The 21047-nt window shown below is 38.8% G+C and overlaps 1 protein-coding gene across 14 annotated transcripts in view; it reads right to left on the bottom strand.

The window, feature by feature from the left end:
- PHTF1 (putative homeodomain transcription factor 1) overlaps positions 1-21047 on the bottom strand; it is a 74869-nt gene that overhangs the window by 6473 nt on the left and 47349 nt on the right. For 6 of the 14 annotated variants that reach the window (XR_014844472.1, XR_014844474.1, XR_014844471.1 and 3 more), the window contains 7 exons: positions 20180-20452; positions 18533-18664; positions 17695-17781; positions 5477-5632; positions 3748-3843; positions 2922-3047; positions 2280-2412 (listed from right to left, as the gene is read on the bottom strand). Coding sequence is in view for 5 of the 14 variants with exons in the window: in XM_085023582.1 (XP_084879708.1) it covers positions 2392-2412; positions 2922-3047; positions 3748-3843; positions 5477-5632; positions 17695-17781; positions 18533-18664; positions 20180-20452 (891 nt within the window). In the remaining 9 variants the exon portion in view is untranslated. Of the gene's footprint in view, positions 1-1864; positions 2413-2921; positions 3048-3747; positions 3844-5476; positions 5633-17694; positions 17782-18532; positions 18665-20179; positions 20453-21047 lie in introns of those variants that run through there. The other 8 variants (XM_085023582.1, XM_085023584.1, XM_085023587.1 and 5 more) reach the window with 3 other exon arrangements.

Raw genomic sequence — 21047 nt, 5'->3', positions numbered from 1 at the left:
CAAAATCTTGTTTTGGAATCTTGTTCAAAAACAAAGGATACTGACTTAGATGAGGGCAGGGGCAGAGGGCTAGAGAAGAACTGACTGATTATAAAAATATCTAGAAGGTAATTATTCAAAATCTCGGCAAATGGATGTGAGGTATAAGAAGCAAGAGTCAAAAATGATTCCCAAGTTTCTGACATGAACAACTATACAGACATGTAATTTTACCCCCCTGAAAAGTCATTTAAGCCAATTACACACCATCAAAACCATAACTGAGGCAACTCACAACAGTAAATTATTCTAAATAGTGCATTTAACGTGAGAATTCACTGTGTAAAAAAAATCAATTAAAAATAGAACAGCGTTTTTTTGTGGGGCAAAAGATAAAGGCATCAGCTTTCTTCATCTGAAATCTGTACTGAAAAGCTCAGTCTTGGATTTGAGATAGTTGCTAATGTTCCTTATGGAAAACAGTTAAAGCATGATTTCTATGAGCCACCCGCTGAGATGCCGCAGTGCCTTTACAGAAGAGTTCCTTCTTAAGGTACGCCACTATAATGGGGTTTTACCTTCAACAAAAAAACAATGTCAACCCTCACACAGCATTTAGAGTGGCTGCAAATTTGGGGTAATGTACTTCCAGTTCAGCAACCTTGCCCCCTATGTTTCTTTTTTTTTTTTTTTCTTTCTTTTTTGTCTTTTTTGCTATTTCTTGGGCCGCTCCCGCGGCATATGGAGGGTCCCAGGCTAGGGGTCTAATCGGAGCTCTAGCCACTGGCCTACACCAGAGGCACCGCAACTTGGGACCCGAGCCGCGTCTGCAACCTACACCACAGCTCACGGCAACGCCGGATCCTTAACCCACTGAGCAAGGGCAGGGACCGAACCCACAACCTCATGGTTCCTAGTCGGATTCGTTAACCACTGCGCCACAACGGGAACTCCCGCTATGTTTCTATCTTCACAGTTAGGAATCTATCTAGCAAAATCTAGCAAAAGATTTTTAAAGAGCTTAAATCATAAGTAATTACAAATGTTTACTGTGGATTTACTATGGGCTAAGTACTTTATGCTGTGTTAAGTACTTTACATGATAATCTCTTTTAACCTTAACAGCCCTATTAGGTGGTTATTATCCCCATTAAACAGGTAAGGAAATTGAGATGCAAACAGGTTAACATGCCTTAGACTCTAAAGCTAATAAGTGGCAGAACCAAAGATATGAATCCAGAAAAGTCTGACCTCAATCCCTAGACTTGAGAAATTCATCTTTAAACCCAAAAATCCTCTTGTATATTGGGATATCTGTAAATGATACAGTGATTGTACCTGTACATACTTTGCATGTATTAACCAAGTTTCTTAATTATTTCCATTTAAAAGTTCATAAAATCTTATCATTAAAATATGGGCTTTCAATTGGCCTGAGGGGATTCTTCAAAGCAGGTAACTTAATGAGCAGGAATTATATGCGGACCTCTAGTTTTCATTAACATATGTATGTGTTACAGGATGTGTAATAGGGGGATGCTGATGGGAGGCTCCAATTATTAATGGCTCAGTGCCGACACCCAGGACCTGAGACTGTGCTGAGGGTTGAATACGTTAGGTCAGGTCCTACAACAGATAAACCATTAACTGTGATGGAAAACACAGCTCATATGACTTAAATGGAAAACGCTGTACAGTGGACATGCATGAGTGTCACATACTTAAGTTTGCCATATTATATGCATGACTCTTTCACCAACAACTATACAATTAACTATAGGATTAACTTTAAAAACTAATTCAAATTTTCCCCAGAGCTTAACAGAAAATCAGTTTAAAAAGTTATTTTTTTCTTTCAATAACAAAAAAGCCTAGAAACTGAAACTCTCCAATAAAGTTATTTTATTTGGGTTCAACCTAAAATAGTTTAAACTTGATTTCTCTTTGTTAGAGAAGTGAAATCTCCAATTCCATAGACTATAAAAAAAAAAAGTACTGAATTTGCATATTTCCAATAAAGAATATTTGCTTCATGCTTTGGGTGTCTACCATAGTTGCCCAAAAGTCTATTTCCATAAATATAACTGTCACAGCACTGAAATGCCCAGAATAAATTTCCTAACTGAAAAAGTTGCTCTTACATTTCTATAACACAACAGTTCTTCAGTCTCCTGACTATTCATACTATTTGAAAACCATGAAAAAAAAACAAACACAGATTTTTAGCCTGCACGCCCAGCTGGAAAAGGATCTGTTCCTTTGAAAACACCATTTGTTAGATTAGGCAGAGCTGAGGGCACCTCTGTGTGTGAACAAGCAGGTGGGTATCTCATGGTTTTGCAGTCATCTCTTTCCTTAATGGGTTAAGCAGTGACGCCAGCAAGGGGAGAGAGTCCAGGCACATGGCTCAGCTTATGACTTAATTTTCCACAGCTAAGAAAAGAAAATCACCAAAGTAAGTTAGTTTTAAAACAAAGTGGTGGCATTGATAGGTACACTTACGTGACTCTGAACCAAGAACCCTTTACGTAAGATAAAAGCATCAGCTCCGGCAACAGCAACCACAAAACACCACAGAGGAAAAAACAGTAACAATTTCCAGGTCATGGGGCTTGTGGTTTGCATTCACTCTGACTCTGTACGTTTCCCTATGTCAGAGGCTAACCTAGCCCACGCTACTAAATTGACAGGAGACTCATACTTGATTTTTTTGCTCCACTGAAGAGCATGGTCTATTGTACTTGGGTAAAATGAGAAAACCTAAGCTGAGTCTCTTTCAAATGTCCATTCCTCTACCTCAAGGGTTATTCCCGTGCCAGTGCCTCCCTTCCTCCACCCCACCCGTCCTTCCCCACCAGCCCCACACCGAGGGAACAACAAAGATGACGATATACAATAAGTTTGAAGACCACAGCAGACACTAGCGTGGTAATCACACTCACTCGTATATTAAATCCTAGAAGATCGCTGATAACACCTGAGACAGCAGAGAGGATAACGACTCGTGTGATGTTGTAGATTAAGGGATTCATCGTCAGTCCATAGAGTCTAAACGGTGTGTCCAACTCCTACAAAAACGTGAAGGAACTGAGATAAAATACATGGCTTCCCAAGAGCTATCAAGGATCTCTGGGCTGGTTCTTCCTTGGGTTCTGGGTGAGGATGACCCCTTAAGATCGCGTCCCTTAAATGTTCAATAGCTACCTACAAAAAACCTAAATGAGAGGAAACTGGGGAGGGATGAATTTGGAACCAACATATGCACACTACTATATACAAAAAAGACAAACAACAAGGAGCCAGTGAATAACATAGGGAACTAGATTTAATATCATAACCTGCCATGGAAAAGAATCTGACAAAAAATATGGTGTGTGTGTGTAACTGAGCCACTTTGCTGTACACGTAACATTGTAAATTAACTACACTTCAACTAAAATAAATAAATAAAAATAAGTAAAGAAAGAAAGAAAAACCTGCAATGGACTCTCACCTACTTTTCCACTAGCGAAGTGTTTAAAGGTCGATTCAAACAATGTGCTATTTGTGATTTTTAAATGTAATTTAAAAAATGTAACAGACATGAGCAATTACTAGAACTTGGGTCCTAAGACAGGAAACCTTCCCCCCGAGAGTCACCAACCCTAAACCATCAAGTTGGCATTTTGACTCTACACAGCCTCGATCTGTTCCCAGGATCCTCTTCCAGAAGCACAGCACTGAACTGATCGACATGGTAGGAAAAGCCTATCACGGGATATTACTTACTTTCAACAATTTGGTGGAGAGCTTTAATACATTGTTTACTAGAGTAAGCTGTTCTTTCTTATTCGGCTTTTTTTCCATCTTAAGATATAAATTAATCTAAGGGAAGGAACAGAGATTAGGATATATGTCATGGAAAAGATACATATACACATTGCATTCAATATGGTGGATTTTGAGGGCAAGATTTTCAAGTAAAATAAATTTTGAAATTTCAGTAGCTACTCTGGCAGAGTAAATATGTTACTGCACAAACCCCCATCTCTAATCAGTCACATTTGGCAAAGAAGAGCTATTCAGTGGAGAAAAAAATAATGATGCAGCAATTTATCAAAACAATGAAATTTTCATATTAATTATAACCGTTAATATGTAAGCTCCTTCGGAGTTCCCATCATGGCTTAGCAGTAATGAACCCAACTAGGATCCATGAGGACATGATTCAATCCCTGGCCTCACTCAGTGGGTCAAAGATCCAGAATTGCTGTGAGCTGTGGTGTAGCCTGCAGACACAGCTCAGATCCCACATTGCTGTGGCTGTGGTGTAGGTCGGCAGCTATAGCTCCGATTTAACCCCTAGCCTGGGAACTTCCACATGCCTTGGGTGTGGCCATAAAAAAGGTGTCAACTCCTTGAGTTCAAAAACCGTATCTTATTAATCTTGGTATCCAAATAATCCATCCTCGTTAAACTTTACAGAATGGGAGAATAATCCCTTATTTTTTCCCTTATAGGAAGAATTCTCCACCATAATTCTAAGGCTAACTAAAAAAATGAATGCTATCAGATATTTTTATTTAAAACATATGGAAAAACATGACATTAAAAACAAAAAACTACCTTTACACTCTTCTGTATTTCTGAGAAATATTTCTCAATCATAACATTTATTCACATATTAAAGAGCAAGTACTTCCCAAACACTGAATGCATTCTAATACTGGTAGAGAAGAAATTCAAAAAAAATTTTTTGGCTGTGCCCATGGCATGCAGAAGTTCCTTAGCCAGACATTGAACCCATACCATAGCAGTGACAATACCAGATCCTTTAACCACTAGGCCACCAGGGAACTCCTCAAGAAGCTTATTAAACATACTTAAATGACAGGAATTCTAAAGATCTAATACTTGCAAAGAATATGAGATTAAAAACATGCTCCATTACCACCAACAAAAATAATTTTTATACTACAAAATAGCATCCAGCCCTGGGAGCAGGTGGGGAAGATACTATCCTCATTTTACAAGAGGAAGCAACTATATGGTTGCAAAGTAACTTGCAAGGTGTAAGGTCATATAGCTAGAAAGTGACAGACTCTAGGAGTTCCCGTTGTGGCACAGTGGTTAACAAATCCAACTAGGAACCATGAGGTTGCAGGTTTGATTCCTGGCCTTGCTCAGTGGGTTAAGGATCTGGCGATGCCGTGAGCTGTGGTGTAGGTTGCAGATGTGGCTTGGATCCTGCATTGCTGTGGCTCTGGCGTAGGCCAGGGGCTACAGCTCCGATTCGACCCCTCGCCTGGAAACCTCCATATGCCGAGGGAGCAGCCCTAGGAAAGGCAAAAAAAGACACACACACACACACACACACACACACACACACACACACACACACACACACACAAAGAAAGAAAGAAAGTGACAGACCCTAGACTCAACCTTGATTCTTCTACACACATCTTATTATGCCGTCTCTAACCACTGAACCAAACTGACAGGGATCAAGCAGTACCTGTTCAGTAAGTAATATTGAAACATTGCTGTATTTCTTATTGGTTTCAGACCCCAATGAGGCTAGGCGCAGTAAGAAAAGTAGTAAAGCTGATTCCCAGATCAAAAACTCCCAATTATAAACATCATTCAGGAAAGTTTTATGTCCCCGGAGAACCTATAAAAAGGACCAAAAAAAGTTAACTCTTTCATTTGTCTTAAAATCTATAATTACTCCTTTACTCTAGAAAGTTAAAAATGTTTCCAAGAAATCAATATTTTAATACTCATAAAGTATGATCTATTTAATTAAATTAGTCATTATGTATCTAAGTTGCCTAGATTTTCTCCTTTGCATGAAAGACAGCACGGGTCTGGAAATAACAAAGGAGAAAAACAAAATACAGTAAGTGAAATCAGACAGATGCATTTCCAAACTTTTTAACCATCGGTGTGTCCACCCACAATTATACAGCGACCATTTTTCAAAGTATTAAATTTGCACTGGATTAGTAGAGACTCCCAAAACATGTGGCCCATGCCACTGGCAAGACTAGAAAATCCTGAGGATCAGTTCTTTACTCGATTTTAGGATCTGAATAACAATAGCAGCAGCAGCCACTAGATATCAAATAAATGTCTATTATGTGTCAAGTTTCAGATAAAAGTTTTTCTTTTTTTTTTTTTTTTTGCCTTTTTAGGGCCACACCTGCAGCACATGGAGGTTGCTAGGCTAGGGGTCTAATCGGAGCTGTTGCTGCCAGCCTACACCAGAGCCACAGCAACGTCAGATCCGAGCCATATCTTCAACCTACACCACAGCTCATGGCAATGCCGGATCCTTAACCCACTGGGCAAGGCCAGGGACTGAATCCTCAACCTCAAGGTCCCTAGTTGGATTTGTTTCCACTGTGCCACAATGGGGACTCCCAGGTTTTTTTTCCAAAAATTTTTTGTTGATAGAAATGTAAAGAAGTTTACTCAAGCAAGCCCAAGGTAAAATGAGATTTAATGAAAAATATACAGAAAACCACTCCTTTCAGCTAATTCCATTGCTTTGCAAGACCCTTACTACTGTTCCCCCCACTAAATTTGACTTGTTCCAGCTTTGGTTTGTCATAGCACCCCACCGGCCCCACCAATCCCTTCTGACTTTTCATTTATAATTTCCAAAAGAGGGAATATACATAGCTTAGTCTAGGTCAGGTATTCACCCCTGCCAGTTAGTTATAACTACCAGAAGAAAGTAACAACTAGTAGCAACCTCTTTAGCAGCATGATACCACAGATAACTTAAGACACAGATCACAGCCAAACTGCTATAAAACCAAACACAAAAACTCTTAAAACCAGCCAGAGAAAAAGGACATTACTTTTAAAAGAGCAGCAATAAGACTAACACTGCTGTCTCAAGATAAAATATAGAAATCATAAGACAACAGAACACTAATAGTCCTGAAAGTAACTGGCAACCTAGAAATCTATACCCAGTGAAAATATCCTTCAAACATGAAAGTGATAAAAGACATTTTCAATCAAAAATTGAGAGAACTCATCACCAGTAGAATCTTCTAGCAGGAAGAAAATAATCCCAGAGAAAAACACAGAAATGCATAAACTAATAAAAAGCGATGGGAAGGGTAAATGTGAAGGCAAATATAAATGAATAATTAACCTCAAAAAATAATAATTACGTCTTATAGTTTTAAAATTAAAATGAAGGATGCTAATAACAGAAAAGTGAATAGGCAAATGAGATAGTGTTGTAAGGTCCTAGCATGGTAAATTAATAACTTTATTAGACTATAATGAACTAAGGATGTATGTTGTAGTCTCTGGCATCAGTAGGAGCAAAGGAATATATAAAAAGTTAAGAGAGAAGATTAAATGAAATATTAAGGAATATTTGATTACTTAAAGATGGCCCCAAAAAAAGGAGAAAAAAAGGGACATTAAGTAGACCAAATAGTAACAAAATACTATTTGTGGTTATAGTAGCTACATTCATTTTAACTAGGTCAGACATTCCAAAACACAAAAACTGGGAGGCTGGATTAAGAAACAAGCAATGAAAAAGGGATATGGTGATTACAAGAGACACAACTAAATGAAAGACAAAATAAATACAAAGACAAAATAAATCAAAGAGGAGGGACAGGGCTTCCTGTTGTGGCACAGCAGAAGTGAATCTGACCAGTATCCATGAGCATGCAGGTTCGATCCCTGGCCTCACTCAGTGGGTCGAGGATCCAGTGTTGCCATGAGCTGTGGTCTAAGTTACAGACACAGCTCAGATCCAGCACTGCTGTGACTGTGGTGTAGGCTGGCAGCTGTAGCTCCAATATGACCCATAGCCTAGGAACTTCCATATACTGTGATATACTGTGGGTGCAGCCCTAAAAAGAAAAAGAAAAAAAGAGGGGGGGAAAATATATAGCATATGAAAACTAATCAAAAGATAAATGGTATAGTTAAATTAATATCAAATAGACTAGAATTGAAGTTAAGAAACATTAAAAACGGACACATTTTGGAATATTATTGAAGATGGAATAGAAGCCCCTTGAGCTCACTTCCTCTCACGAGCCCAGCAAAATCACAATTAATTGCTGAACAACCATCAATAAAAAAGACTGGAATTTACCAAAAAACATATTTTACATCCAAAAACAAAGACAGAAGGAGACAGTAGGAAGGGTGCAAGTGTGATAGCATCAAATTGCATACCCCTGGGGGGGGGGGCAAAATACAAACTGGAAAACAATTACATTGCAGAAGTTCTCCCACAGGAGATACAGTTCTGAGCCCCATGTCAGGCTCCCCTGCCTAGGAGTCAGAGGAGGAGGTGGTGTGCCAGAGCATTTGGCTCTAAAGTCCATCAGAGTTTGAGGGCAGGAACTCCACACAACTGGGGGAAAGAGAGACTCTATTCTTAGAGGGCACACACAAGGTTTCATGTGTGCTGGAAGCCAGGGCGAAAGCAAGGACTTCATAAGAGCCTGGGCCAGACCCACCTTTGGTCTTGGATGGTCTCCTGGGGAGGTGGCGGGGGGTGGCAGGGCTGTGACTCACTGTGGGGATAAGGTCACTGGTGGTGGAGGGACCAGGAAGTATTCCTTGGCATGAATTCTCCAGGAGGTCGCCATTTTGGCACCAAGACCCAGTCCCACCCAATAGCCTATAGGCTCCAGTGCTGTGTTGCCTCAGACCAAACACCCAACAGGGCGAGAGCACAGGCCCACCCATCAACAGATAGTCTGCTTAAAGTCATCCTGAGCCCACAGCCACCTCCACACACACACCTGGACACTGCCCTGGCCACGAGAGGGCCAAGACCCAGCTCCACTCACCAGTGAGCAAGCACTGGCTGCTTCTACCAGGGAGCTTGCACAAGTTTCTAGACCAGCCTCACTCACTACGGGGCAGACACCAGAAGCAAGAAAAATATAATCTCACAGGCTGAGGAACTGAGTCCACAAAATCAGAACCTATCCTGGGACCAGCTGGTTCCCTGATCCTTGGGTGACAAGAGGAGAGTACTGCTGGGACACATAGAATATCCGCAACAGAGGGCCACTCTCCAAAGTCAAGGTAGCCTTCCAAATACATAAAAATTTATATAAAATGAGAAGGCAAAGAAATATGTTACAGACAAAAGAACAACACCCCTAAAGAATAAGTAAGTAGGAGTTCCCGTCATGGCTCAGTGGTTAATGAATCCGACTGGGAACCATGAGGTTGCAGGTTCGATCCCTGGCCTTGCTCAGTGGGTCAAGGATCCAGCGTTGCTGTGAGCTGTGGTGTAGGTTGCAGACGCAACTCGGATCCTGTGTTGCTGTGGTTCTGGCGTAGACTGGCAGCTACAGCTCCAATTAGACCCCTAGCCTTGGAACCTCCATATGCCGTGGGAGCAGCCCCAGAAATAGCAAAAAGACAAAAAAAAAAAAAAAAAAAAAAAAAAAAAAAAAAAAAAAGAATAAGTAAGTAACACAGAGATAGACATTTTACCCAAGAAAGAGTTCAGAGTAACAATCTCATAAAGATGATCCAAGAACTAGGGAAAAGAATGGAGGCACAGAGTGAGAAGTTTCAAGAAGTTTATAAACAAATATTTTAAAAATATAAAGAACAAACAGAGTTGAAGATTACAATAACTGAAGTGAAAAACACTAGAATGAATCAATGGCAGAATAAACGAGGCAGGAGTGCATAAGTGAGCTGGAAGACAGAGTGGCGGAAATCACTGCTGCAGAACAGAATAAAGAAAAAAGAATGAAATAAGGACAGTTTAAGAGGCCTGTAGGACAATGTCAGACACACAATATTCACATTATAGGGGTCCCAGAAAGAGAAGAGAAAGAGAAAGGGCCTGAGAAAATATTTCAAGAGATAATAGCTAAAAACTTTCCTAACATGGGAAATAGTCAATCAAGTCCAGGAAGTGCAGTCTCCAACAGGCTTAATAATCAAATGGGCAAAACTCAAAAGAAGAGAAAATATTAAAATCAACAAGGGAAAAGCAACAAATAACATACAAAGGAATCCCCATAAGGTTACCAGCTAATTTTTTACCAAAAATACTGCTGGCCAGGAGAGAGTGGCATGCTATATTTAAAGTGATAAAAGGGAAAAACCTATAACCAAGAATACTCTACCCAGCAAGGCTCTCATACAGATTTTATGGAGAAAGCAAAAGCTTAGAGACAAGCAAAAGTTAAAAGAATTCAGCATCCGCATGTTGGCTTTACCACAAACGTCAAAGGAACTTCTCTAGGCAGAAAAGATCACAACTAGAAACAAGAAAATAGTGAAATGGGAAAGTTCACCAGTGAAGCCAAGTGTACAGTAAAGGTAGGAAATCATCCATGTGCAAATATGATACCTAAAACAGTAATCGCTGGAGTTCCCATCATGGTGCAACAGAAATGAATCCAACTAGGAACGATGAGGTTGTGGGTTTGATCCCTGGCCTCACTCAGTGGGTGAAAGATCCGGCATTGCTGTGAGCTGTGGTGTAGGCTGCAGATGCAGTTTGGATCCCACGTTGCTGTGGCTGTGGTATATGCCAGCAGTAGTAGCTCTGATTAGACCCCCTAGCCTGGGAACCTCCATATGCCATGGTGTGGCCCTAAAAAGCGAAGAAAAAAAAAAAAAAAGCAGTAATCGTGAGAGAAGAGGAGCACAATTGCAGGATATGTGAAATGCATTTGAAATTAGGAGATCGGTAACTTAAAACAATCATGACTTCTGTGACAAACATCACGGTAAGTGAAAACCAAAAATCTATAATAGATGTAAACACAAACAGAATCCAACACAACACTAAAAATAGTCATCAAATCATAAAAGAGGAGAACAAAGAGGAAGGGAAGAAAAAAGTACACAAACAAATCCAAAACAATTCACAAAATGACAATAAGAACATATATATCGATAATTATCTTAAATATAAATGGATTAAATGCTCCAAACAAAAGACACAGACTGATTGAATGGATGCAAAAACAAGACCTGTATACATGCTGACCATGAGAGACCCACTTCAGATCTAGAGACACACACAGACTGAAAGTGAGGGGATGGAAAAAGGTATTCCAGGGAAATGGAAATCAAAAGAAAGCTGGAGCAGCAATACTCACATCAGACAAAATAAACTTTGGCGTTCCCATCATAGCCTAGCAGTTAATGAACCCAGCTGGTATCCATGAGGATGTGGGTTTGATCCCTGGCCTCACTCAGTGGGTTAAGAATTTGGCAATGCCATGAGCTGTGGTGTAGGTCACAGATGTGGCTCAAATCTGGTGTTACTGTGGCTGTGGTGTAGGCCAGTAGCTACAGCTCCAATTCAACCCCTAGCCTGGGAACCTCCATATGCTGCAGGTGCAGCCCTAAAATACCAAAAAGTAAAAATAAAAATAATAAACTTTAAAATAAAGACAGTTACAAGACAAAGAAGGATACTATTTAATGATCAGGGGATCAATCCAAGAAGAAAGTATAACAAATGTAAATATATATGCACCCAACATAGAAGCACTTCAATATACAAGGAAAATATTAACAGACACAAAAGAAGAAATCAATAGTAACAATAATAGTGAGGGACTCTAATACCCTACTCACTTCACTGGACAAATAATCCAGACAGAAAACCAATAAGGAGACACAGGCCTTAAATCCACATTAGAATTAATTGATATATGGATCATTCCATCCTAAAGCAGCAGTATAAGCATTCTTCTTAAGTGCACATGGAACATTCCTCAGGATAGATCACATGCTGGGTCACAAAGTAAGCCTAGTTAAATTTAAGAAAAGTGAAATCATATCAAGCATCTTTTCTGACCGTCACAATGCTATAAGACTAGAAATCAATTATAAGAAAAAAAACTGCGAAAACACAAACCTATGGAGACTAAACAGTATGCTAATTATCAATGGATTTAGTTAACAATATGCTAACTAAATAACCAATTTTCAAAAAGAAAATTTTAAAAATACCTAGAGATAGATGAAAATGAAAATATGACAATCCAAAATCTCCAGAATGCAGCAAAAGCAGTTCTAAAAGGGAAGTTTATAGTGATACAAGCTTATCTCAAGAAACAAGAAAAAACCCAAATAAACAATCTAAACTTATATCTAAAGCAACTAGAGAAAGAAGAACAAACAAAACCCAAAGTTAATAGAAGGAAAGGAGTCATAAAGATCAGAGCAGAAATAAATGAAACAGAGACAAAGAAAACCACAGAAAGATCAATGAAACAAACTAAAAGCTGGTTCTTGGAGTTCCCGTCGTGGCACAGTGGAAACAAATCTGACTAGGAACCATGAGATACGGGTTCGATCCCTGGCCTCACTCAGTGGGTTAAGGATCCGGCATTGCCATGAGCTGTGGTATAGGTTGCAGACGCAGCTCAGATCCCGCATTGCTGTGGCTGTGGCGTAGGCTGGCAGCTACAGCTCTGATTAGACCCCTAGCCTGGGAACCTCCATATGCTGTGGGTGTGGCCCTAAAAAGATTAAAGACAAAAAATAAAATAAAATAAAAAATAAAAGCTGGTTCTTTGAAAAGATAAACAAAATTGATAAACCTTTAGCCAGACTCATCAAGAAAAAAAGAGGGCCCAAATCAGTAAAATTGGAAGTGAAAAAGAAGTTACAACTGACATCACAGAAATATGAAGGACCTTGAGAGACTATTATGAACAACTATATGCCAATAAAATGGACAACTCCTAGAAAGAAGAGTTGGACAAGAGAAATGGACAAATTCTTAGAAAGCTATAATCTCCAAAGACTGAACCCAAAGAAATAAAAACTACGAACAGACCAATTACCAGTACTGAAATCAAATCAGTGATTAAAAAGACTCCCAACAAACAAAAGTCCAGGACCAGCATGACTACACAGGCAAATTCCATCAAACATTTAGAGAAGGGTTAATTAACACCTACCATTCTGAAACTATTCCAAAAAATTGCAGAAGGAACCTGTCTAAATTCTTTCTATGAGGCCACTATCTTCTTGATACCAAAATCAGACAAAGATATCACACAAAAAAGAAAATTATAGGCTGATATCACTGATGAATATAGATTCAAAAATCCTCAACAAAATATCAGCAAACCAAATCCAACAATTTGTTAAAAGGATCATACACCATGATCAAGTGGTATTTATCCCAGGGATGCAAGGATTTTTCAATATCCACAAGTTGATCAGTGCAATACATATACCACATTAACAAATCAAAGAATAAAAATCATGTGGTCATCTCAATAGATGCAGAAAAAGCTTTTGCTAAAAGCTCTTGCTAAAATTCAACATCCATTTACTACAAAAACTCTCCATAAAGTGGGCACAGAAGGAACCTACCTCAACATCATAAAGGCCATATATGACAAACCTACAGCTAACATCAGACTCAATGGGGAAAAGCTGAAAGAATCACTTCTCAGATCACAAACAAGACAAGGATGTTTACTCTCACCAGTTTTATTCAACATAGTTCTAGAAGTCCTAGCCATGTCAATCAGAGAAGAAAAGGAAATAAAAGGAATCCAAATTGGAAAAATAGTAAAACAGTCACTATTTGCAGTTGACGTGATACTATACATAAAAAATCCTAGATACTACCAGAAAACTACTAAAATTCATGAATGAATTCAGTAAAGTTGCAGGATACTAAATTACTACAGAAAAATCTCTTGAATTTCTATACACTTACAAGAGAAATTAAGAAAACAATCCCATTAACCATCACATCAAAAAGAATAAAATAACTAAGAATAAACCTACCTAAAGAGGCAAAAGACCTGTGTGCTAAAAACTATAAGACACTGATGAAAGAAACAGAAGATGACACAAACAGATGGAAAGATATAACATGTTCTTGGAGTAGAAGAATCAATATTATCAAAATGACTATGCTGTCCAATCAATCCATAAATACAATGCAATTCCTATCAAATTACCTATGGCATTTTTCACAGAACTAGAACAAAAAAATTTTGAATTTATATGGAAACACAAAAGACCATGAATAACCAAAGCAATCTTGAGAAAGAAAATGGAGGTGGAAGAATCAGGCTCCCTGACTTCAGACTATACTACAAAGCTACAGTAATCAAAACAGTACTGGCACCAAAAGAGAAGTATAAACATAGATCAGTGGAACAGGATAGAAAGCCCAGAAATAGAAATGAATCCATGGACATATGTTCAATTAATCTATGACAAAGGAGGCAAGAATACACAATGGATAAAAAGACAGTCTCTTCAACAAGTGGTGCTAGGAAAACTGGATAGCTACATGTAAAAGAATGAAATTAGAACACTCTATACCATACACAAAAATAAACTCAAAATGAATTAAAGACTTAAATGTAAGGCTGAATACTATAAAACTCCTAGAAGAAAACATAGGCAGAACACCCTTTGCCATAAATCAAGATGGATCCATCTTCTAGAGTAATAAAAACAAAAATAAACAAATGGGACCTATATAAACTTAAAAGTTTTTGCCCAGCAAAGGAAACCATAAATAAAGTGAAAGACAACCCACAGAAGGGGAGAAAATATTTGAAAATAATGCAACTGACAAGAAATTAATCCCCAAAATATACAAACAGATCACACAGCTCAGTATCAAAAAAACAACAAACACAATAGAAAAATTGGCTCAACTTCTAAACCGACATTTCTCTGAAGAAAACATACAGATGGTCAAAAGGCATATGAAAAGATGTTCTACATCACTAATTATTTGAAAAATGCGAATCAAAACTACAATGAGGTATCACCTCACATCAGTCAGAATGGTTATCAAAAAATCTACAAATAATAAATGCTAGAGAGAGTGTGGAAAATAGGAACCCTCCAACACTGTTCGGAGGAATGCAAATCAGTGAAGCCACTATGGAGAACAGCATGGAAGTTCCTTAAAAAACTAAAAAGAGAATTACTACATGATCCTTCAATCCCACTTTTGGGCATCTATCCAGAGAAAACCATAATTCAAAAAGATACATGCACCCCAATGTTCATCACAGCACTATTTTACGATCGCCAAGACACAGAAGTAACCTAAACATCCATAGACAGAGGAATGGATACAGAAGATGTGGTACATATATATAATGAAATATTACTCAGCCATAAAAAAGAATGAAATAATGCCATTTGCAGCAACATAGATGGACCTAGAGATTATCATACTAAGTAAACCAGACAGAGAAAGGCAAAAATATGACATCATTTATATGTGTAATCTAAACAAAAAGAAGACATAAATGAACTTACATACAAAAACAGAAGTAGACCCACATTCATAGAAAACAAACTTATGGTTACCAAAGGGAAAAAAGCAGAAGGTGGGAGGGATACATTAGGAGTGTGGGATTACAATATACACACTACTATATAAAACACATATCAACAAGGACCTACTTTATAGTACAGGGAACTATACTTAATATTTTGTTATAACCTATAAGAAAAATAATATGAAAAAAAGAATAAGTATGAAAGTATAACTGAATTACTTTGCTGTATACCAGAAACTAAGACAACACTGTAAATCAACTATATTTCATAATAAATAAATAAATAAGAAATAGAGACATTTTATAGTATCATGAAAGATAAAGTCTGACACCGATCACAATTAAAGGAGATTAAAGTGACGTGACAGCCAAATGTAATATGTGATCCTGGATTGAGGGAAAAAAAATTACTATAAAGAACATAAAAGTCAATCCACCAAGAAGATGGATAATAATTCTAAATCTGTATGTACCAAATTACACTGCTAAAAACACAAAGCAAAAATGGACAGAAATAAAAGGGAGAAAAAATAAATCCACCATTATAGCAAACCTGACCACACCTCTCAATGGCTGACAGAATCAGCAAACCAAAAGAAATGAGTAAGGATATAGGAAATTGCAGCAATACAACTAATAAACTTGGGCTAATTTATACAGAGAGAACACTGCTTCTCAAAACAATAGAATACAAATGATTTCAAAGTGCTGATGGAAGATTTACTAAAACTGAACATATACTGGATGATAAAGAAGTTTCTACATATTTCTTTTTTTAATGAATTTTATAACATTTATAGTTGTACAGTGATTATCACGACCCAATTTTATAGCATTTCTATCCCAAACCCCCTGCACATCCCTCTCTACATTTCTTTTTTTTTTTTCTTTTTTTGTCTTTTGTCTCTTTAGGGCCGCACCTGTGGCGTATGAAGGTTCCCAGGCTACAGGCTGAATCAGAGCCGCCAGCCTACGCCAGAGCCACAGCAACGCCAGATCCGAGCCATGTCCGCAACCTACACCACAGCTCACCACAGCACCGGATCCTTAACCCACTGAGCAAGGCCAGGGATTGAACCCACAACCTCATGGTTCCTAGTTGGATTCATTTCCACTGCGCCACAACGGGAACTCCCTCTACATATGTCAAAGGACTGAAAACATTCAGTTTTTCTGTTCATGTTCTCTGACCAGAACAGAATTAAGTTAAAAAACTCGATTAATGGAAAAGCACAAGTAAGGCTGTAACATCTTGTAACAAAGAAAACAGAAGTAACGGGAGTACCTGTTGTGGCTCAGCAGTAATGAACCCAACTAGTATCCATGAGGATGCAGGTTTGGATCCCTGGCCTTGCTAAGTGGGTTAAGGATCCAGTGTTGGCATTGCTGTGAGCTAAGGTGTAGGTTGCAGACACAGCTATGATCCCGTGTTGCTGTGGCTGTGGTGTAGGCCAGCTGCTGCAGCTCTAATTCGACCCCTAGCTTGGAACTTCCACATGCCAAACATGCAGCCCTTAAAACAAACAAGAAACAGAAGTAACAAAAAAATAAAGATATAGGGACCTGTCAGAGGAAAGGGCTTTAAGGGCCTTCCACTAACCAAATCTGGGACAATTTAAACATCAAAAGAAATATAGTAATAGTTTATAATCCATTGCATAAAAATAAGAACACAGGAGTCCATAGCATAATAAATAATTGAATGAATAAATGGGAAAAAAGGAAATGTCTACTTTAAAGGGGCAAGTAGTCAAAGTAGAAAAAAAGATGACGTTAGCAAAATCATTTTGTAACCATGGTAGATGGCTTTATTATTAATCAAAAATTGCCAACTGAAATTAAATTAGCATGATTTTAGAGTCTTTTTTTTAAAATAAAGATTTTACTTTGCCTTGACTTTTTTTTTTTTTTGGCTGCACCCATGGCATGCGGAAGTTCCCAGGCCAGGGACCCAACCCGCACCGTAGCAGAAACCAGAGCCACAGCAGTGGCAACATGGTCCATTAACCCACTGAGCTGCAAGGGAACTCTGGTCTTAAAAGAGTCTTAAAGGACTTCAAAGTTACCTTTATTCTCATTCCAAAAGTTAGAAAAATTAACACATATTCAAAATAGCAAAAGAAAATTAGACATATTAATATATATATGCGTATATACTTGAACATAACCATGCTGGGACCTTGAGCTTGGACTCCCCAGTTCCCAGAGCTGTGAGAAACAATAGTCTGGTGTGTGTGTGTGGGTGTGGGTGTGTGTGTACATACAGTCTTTTGTACATACATATACTCTTTTGTGTATACACACACGCACACACTTAAACACAGTAGTTTAACAGGTTTAAAACAGAAAGTTTAACTGGTTTAAAACAGAAAATGTTTTCCATTTTTTACTAAAACAGATCTGAAGCTCTTACCTGCGCACAGCAAATGAAAGCAATGGAAAGTGTCAGTAGGAAGACTGAAGACACAACCACGTCCACTGAACGCTGTGGGCCCCGTCTCTGTGGAGTGAGACGGAGGTTAGTGTTTGGGATCAGCGCGGAGACTCACAGCCCTCGCATCTTTCACGCTTCTGATCTGACTCTACTGATGTGAAAACAAACGCTTACAAGAAGCTTCCGACTGAGAATTTTAACATACGTTGGACACCTTCAACTTTAATTAAGCTCTGAGAGCCGTGCCCTTCAAATTAAGGGTGTGACTGATACACTAACGTATTTTCATGTGCAACAGTTCCCCAAAGGTCAACGAAAGATGCAATATTCAATGTACCACTCTGCCCTAGGAATTTAAATCTTCTTTGCCCTTTCTAAGCTCCTATTAGCTCTACTAGGGTCTTTTTTTAGTTTGTTTACTGAAGTACAGTTGATTTACAATGTTGTGTTAGTTTTAGGTCTATAGCGAAGTGATTCAGATACACACACACACACACACACACACACACACATTCTTTTTCATATTCTTCCCTATTACAGTTTATCATAGGGTATTGAATATAGTTCCCCTGCTATCCAGTAGGATCTTGCTATCCATTCTACATATAATAGTTTGCATCTTTAGCTCTACAGCTTTGCAGATAGATCACTCCCAAACTAGTACCCAGCAAGTCTGTCAGCCACTGATAAAATCTGTCCAGTACACAGAACTACACCGCCTACTGTGTACCTGCCACCAGAAATCTCAATGAGCATGTTTTCTGCTTATTCTTGCTTATTCATAACTATTATTCATAGTTAGTCAAATATAACTCACCTTTAGAAAGGAACGCAGTGATAACCATATCTTAATGTTCTCTACTTTTTTAAGTCTGAAATGAGGTATTTCATACTTCCTAGCTTTCCTGGCAGAAGTAATATGGCTGAAGAGTTTTGCAAATAAAAATCTCTGGAGGAAGTTAAAAAAAAATAATCACAAAGTGAAATGTACTTATGTGTCACCATGTGTATATTTACATAACTGCAAACAATATCTCCAGAATATAAAAAATGGTATTAAAAGGATCAAGTTCTAATCCGTAGGCAGTAAGCCAGGCAGTGAAAAAACATTGTTACTATTTCATTAACCCGTTGCTTACAAAGCACATTGTGTAGTAACATAGTTCTTCGGCGTTCCTGTCGTGGCGCAGTGGTTAACGAATCCCACGAGGAACCATGAGGTTGTGGGTTCGACCCCCGGCCTTGCTTAGTGGGTTAAGGATCCGGTGTTGTGGTGAGGTGAGCTGTGGTGTAGGTCACAGATGCGGCTCAGATCTGGCTCTGGCGTTGCTGTGGCTGTGGTGTAGGCCGGTGGCTACAGCTCCGATTAGACCCCTAGCCTGGGAACCTCCATATGCAGCAGGAGTGGCCCTAGAAAAGGCAAAAAAAAAAAGACAAACAAAGCAAAAAACAAAACAAAACAAAAGAAAACAAACACTTCTTCACAATAGGGTACACTTTGGACCTTTTCAAGGAGACCTCTGTAAATTTCTACCCTCACAAACGCAAATGTTTATACAAAATTCTAACTTCCTCCCAAATTACATTTCCATTCAAATTCATGGTTTTTTGGGAGTTTGCTTCTGGCGCATCAGATTAAGGATCTGGTGTTGTCACTGCAGCAGCTTGGGTCACTGCCATGGCGCAAGTTCAATCCCTGGCCTAGGAATTTCCACCTGTCAGGATTGCGCCCACCCTAAAATCGTGGGTTTTATACACATCACCAACATATTGAGTCCAATATATTAAGTCCTCAATACCTAACTCTGAGCAATAAATTTATTTCTCATTTGGCCATTTTTCTCAGAAACATTTTCACTTTGAGAATTATTACATACGCTACAGGTGAAAAACAGCAAAAGGCACATGGAGGTGCAGGTGCTGAGCAGTCAGGGGCCCCTCTCTCTGGCTAAACCACTGCCTTCTACACATGAGCTCAGCAAAATTTCAGTTATAACATGTCATTTGTGAATAGTCAGTATCACAATGGCTAAACCCACAAATACCCAAAGCCCACTTATCAATCTTTCATTGCCCCATTAAGAGAACAAACCAAGAGGACAAAAGCGGAGTTCCCATTGTGGCTCAGCAGTTAATGAACCTGACTAGTATCCATGAGGACTAGGATTCAATCCCTGGCCTCACTCTGCAGGTTAAGGATCCAGCGTAGTGGTAAGCTGTGGTGTAGGTCGCAGACACAGCTCAGATCCTGCATTGCTATGGCTGTGGCATAGGCTGGCAGCCACAGCTCTGATTCAACCCCTAGCCTGGGAACCTCCACTTGCCACAGGTGCAGCCCTAAAAAACAAAAAGACCAAAAAAAAAAAAAAAAAAAAAAAAAGAGGATAAAAGAGGATAAAAGGAACTCAACAGAACATCATATATGAAAACAGAATTAAGAAATTTTACTTAATTTACTACCAACCTGTTTATATGTTCTCTCTGCCACACACATCATGAAAAAAAACATCCAAGTAAGACACAATCGTTCAAAAAAATTAATTATAGACAAAATAATAATAGGCGTAACAGGTGGTGCCCCACAAAAGAGAGTCAAGATCTCCTCAGCTGAGATGGTCTTTAGCTGGTCAAGGCTCTTCTCACGGAACAGTCGATGTAAAAAAGGAAAAAATGCTAATCCGATGGTGACGACATTCCCCAGCATCTGATAACCGACTCCTTGCTGATATGCATTGACCTGGGAATGAATTTAAAATGTCCATCATTATTGCATAGCTACATGGAGTTGTGAAGTAGTGTTTATCAAATACTGTTTAGGTTATTTAAAACGAAATCTGTTTTAAATCTCAAAGAAATACAAACAAAAATGATGAACAGATTTCTCACTTTGAGGTCTGAATGAGGTAAGGGACATATGTAAAGTCCATCTGAACAACTGATCATGTTCACAGAGATCCTCACAACAAATTTAAAAAAATGTACTACCAAGTGAAGCCTCTGATCACAGAATTTAAGATACAGATCTGTGTTTCAAAAGCAGAGTCAGGAGGTCCCATTGGGGTGCAGCAGAAATGAATCTGACTAGTGTCCATGAGGATGCCGGTTCGGTCCCTGGCCCCACTCAGTAGGCTGGAGATCCAGCATTGCCATGAGCTGTGGTGTAGGTTGTAGATGCGGCTTGGATCCTGAGTGGCTGTGGCCATGGTGTAGGCCAGCAGCTGTAGCTCCGATTTGACCCCTAGCCTGGGAACTTCCATATGCCATGGGTGTGGCCCTAAAAAGAAAAGAAAAGAAAAAAAAAAAAAAAAAAACAAACAGAGTCAATGTTCTGA

This window comes from Sus scrofa, chromosome 4 (assembly GCF_054392235.1).
Source record: "Sus scrofa isolate SSC_HxYL_T2T_F1_AM1 chromosome 4, Sscrofa_HxYL_maternal_Yorkshire_Landrace_v2.0, whole genome shotgun sequence".
In the NCBI taxonomy this organism is placed as follows: domain Eukaryota; kingdom Metazoa; phylum Chordata; class Mammalia; order Artiodactyla; family Suidae; genus Sus; species Sus scrofa.
Note: the sequence above shows the minus strand (reverse complement) of the source record. Positions and strands in the feature narration are given on the sequence as shown.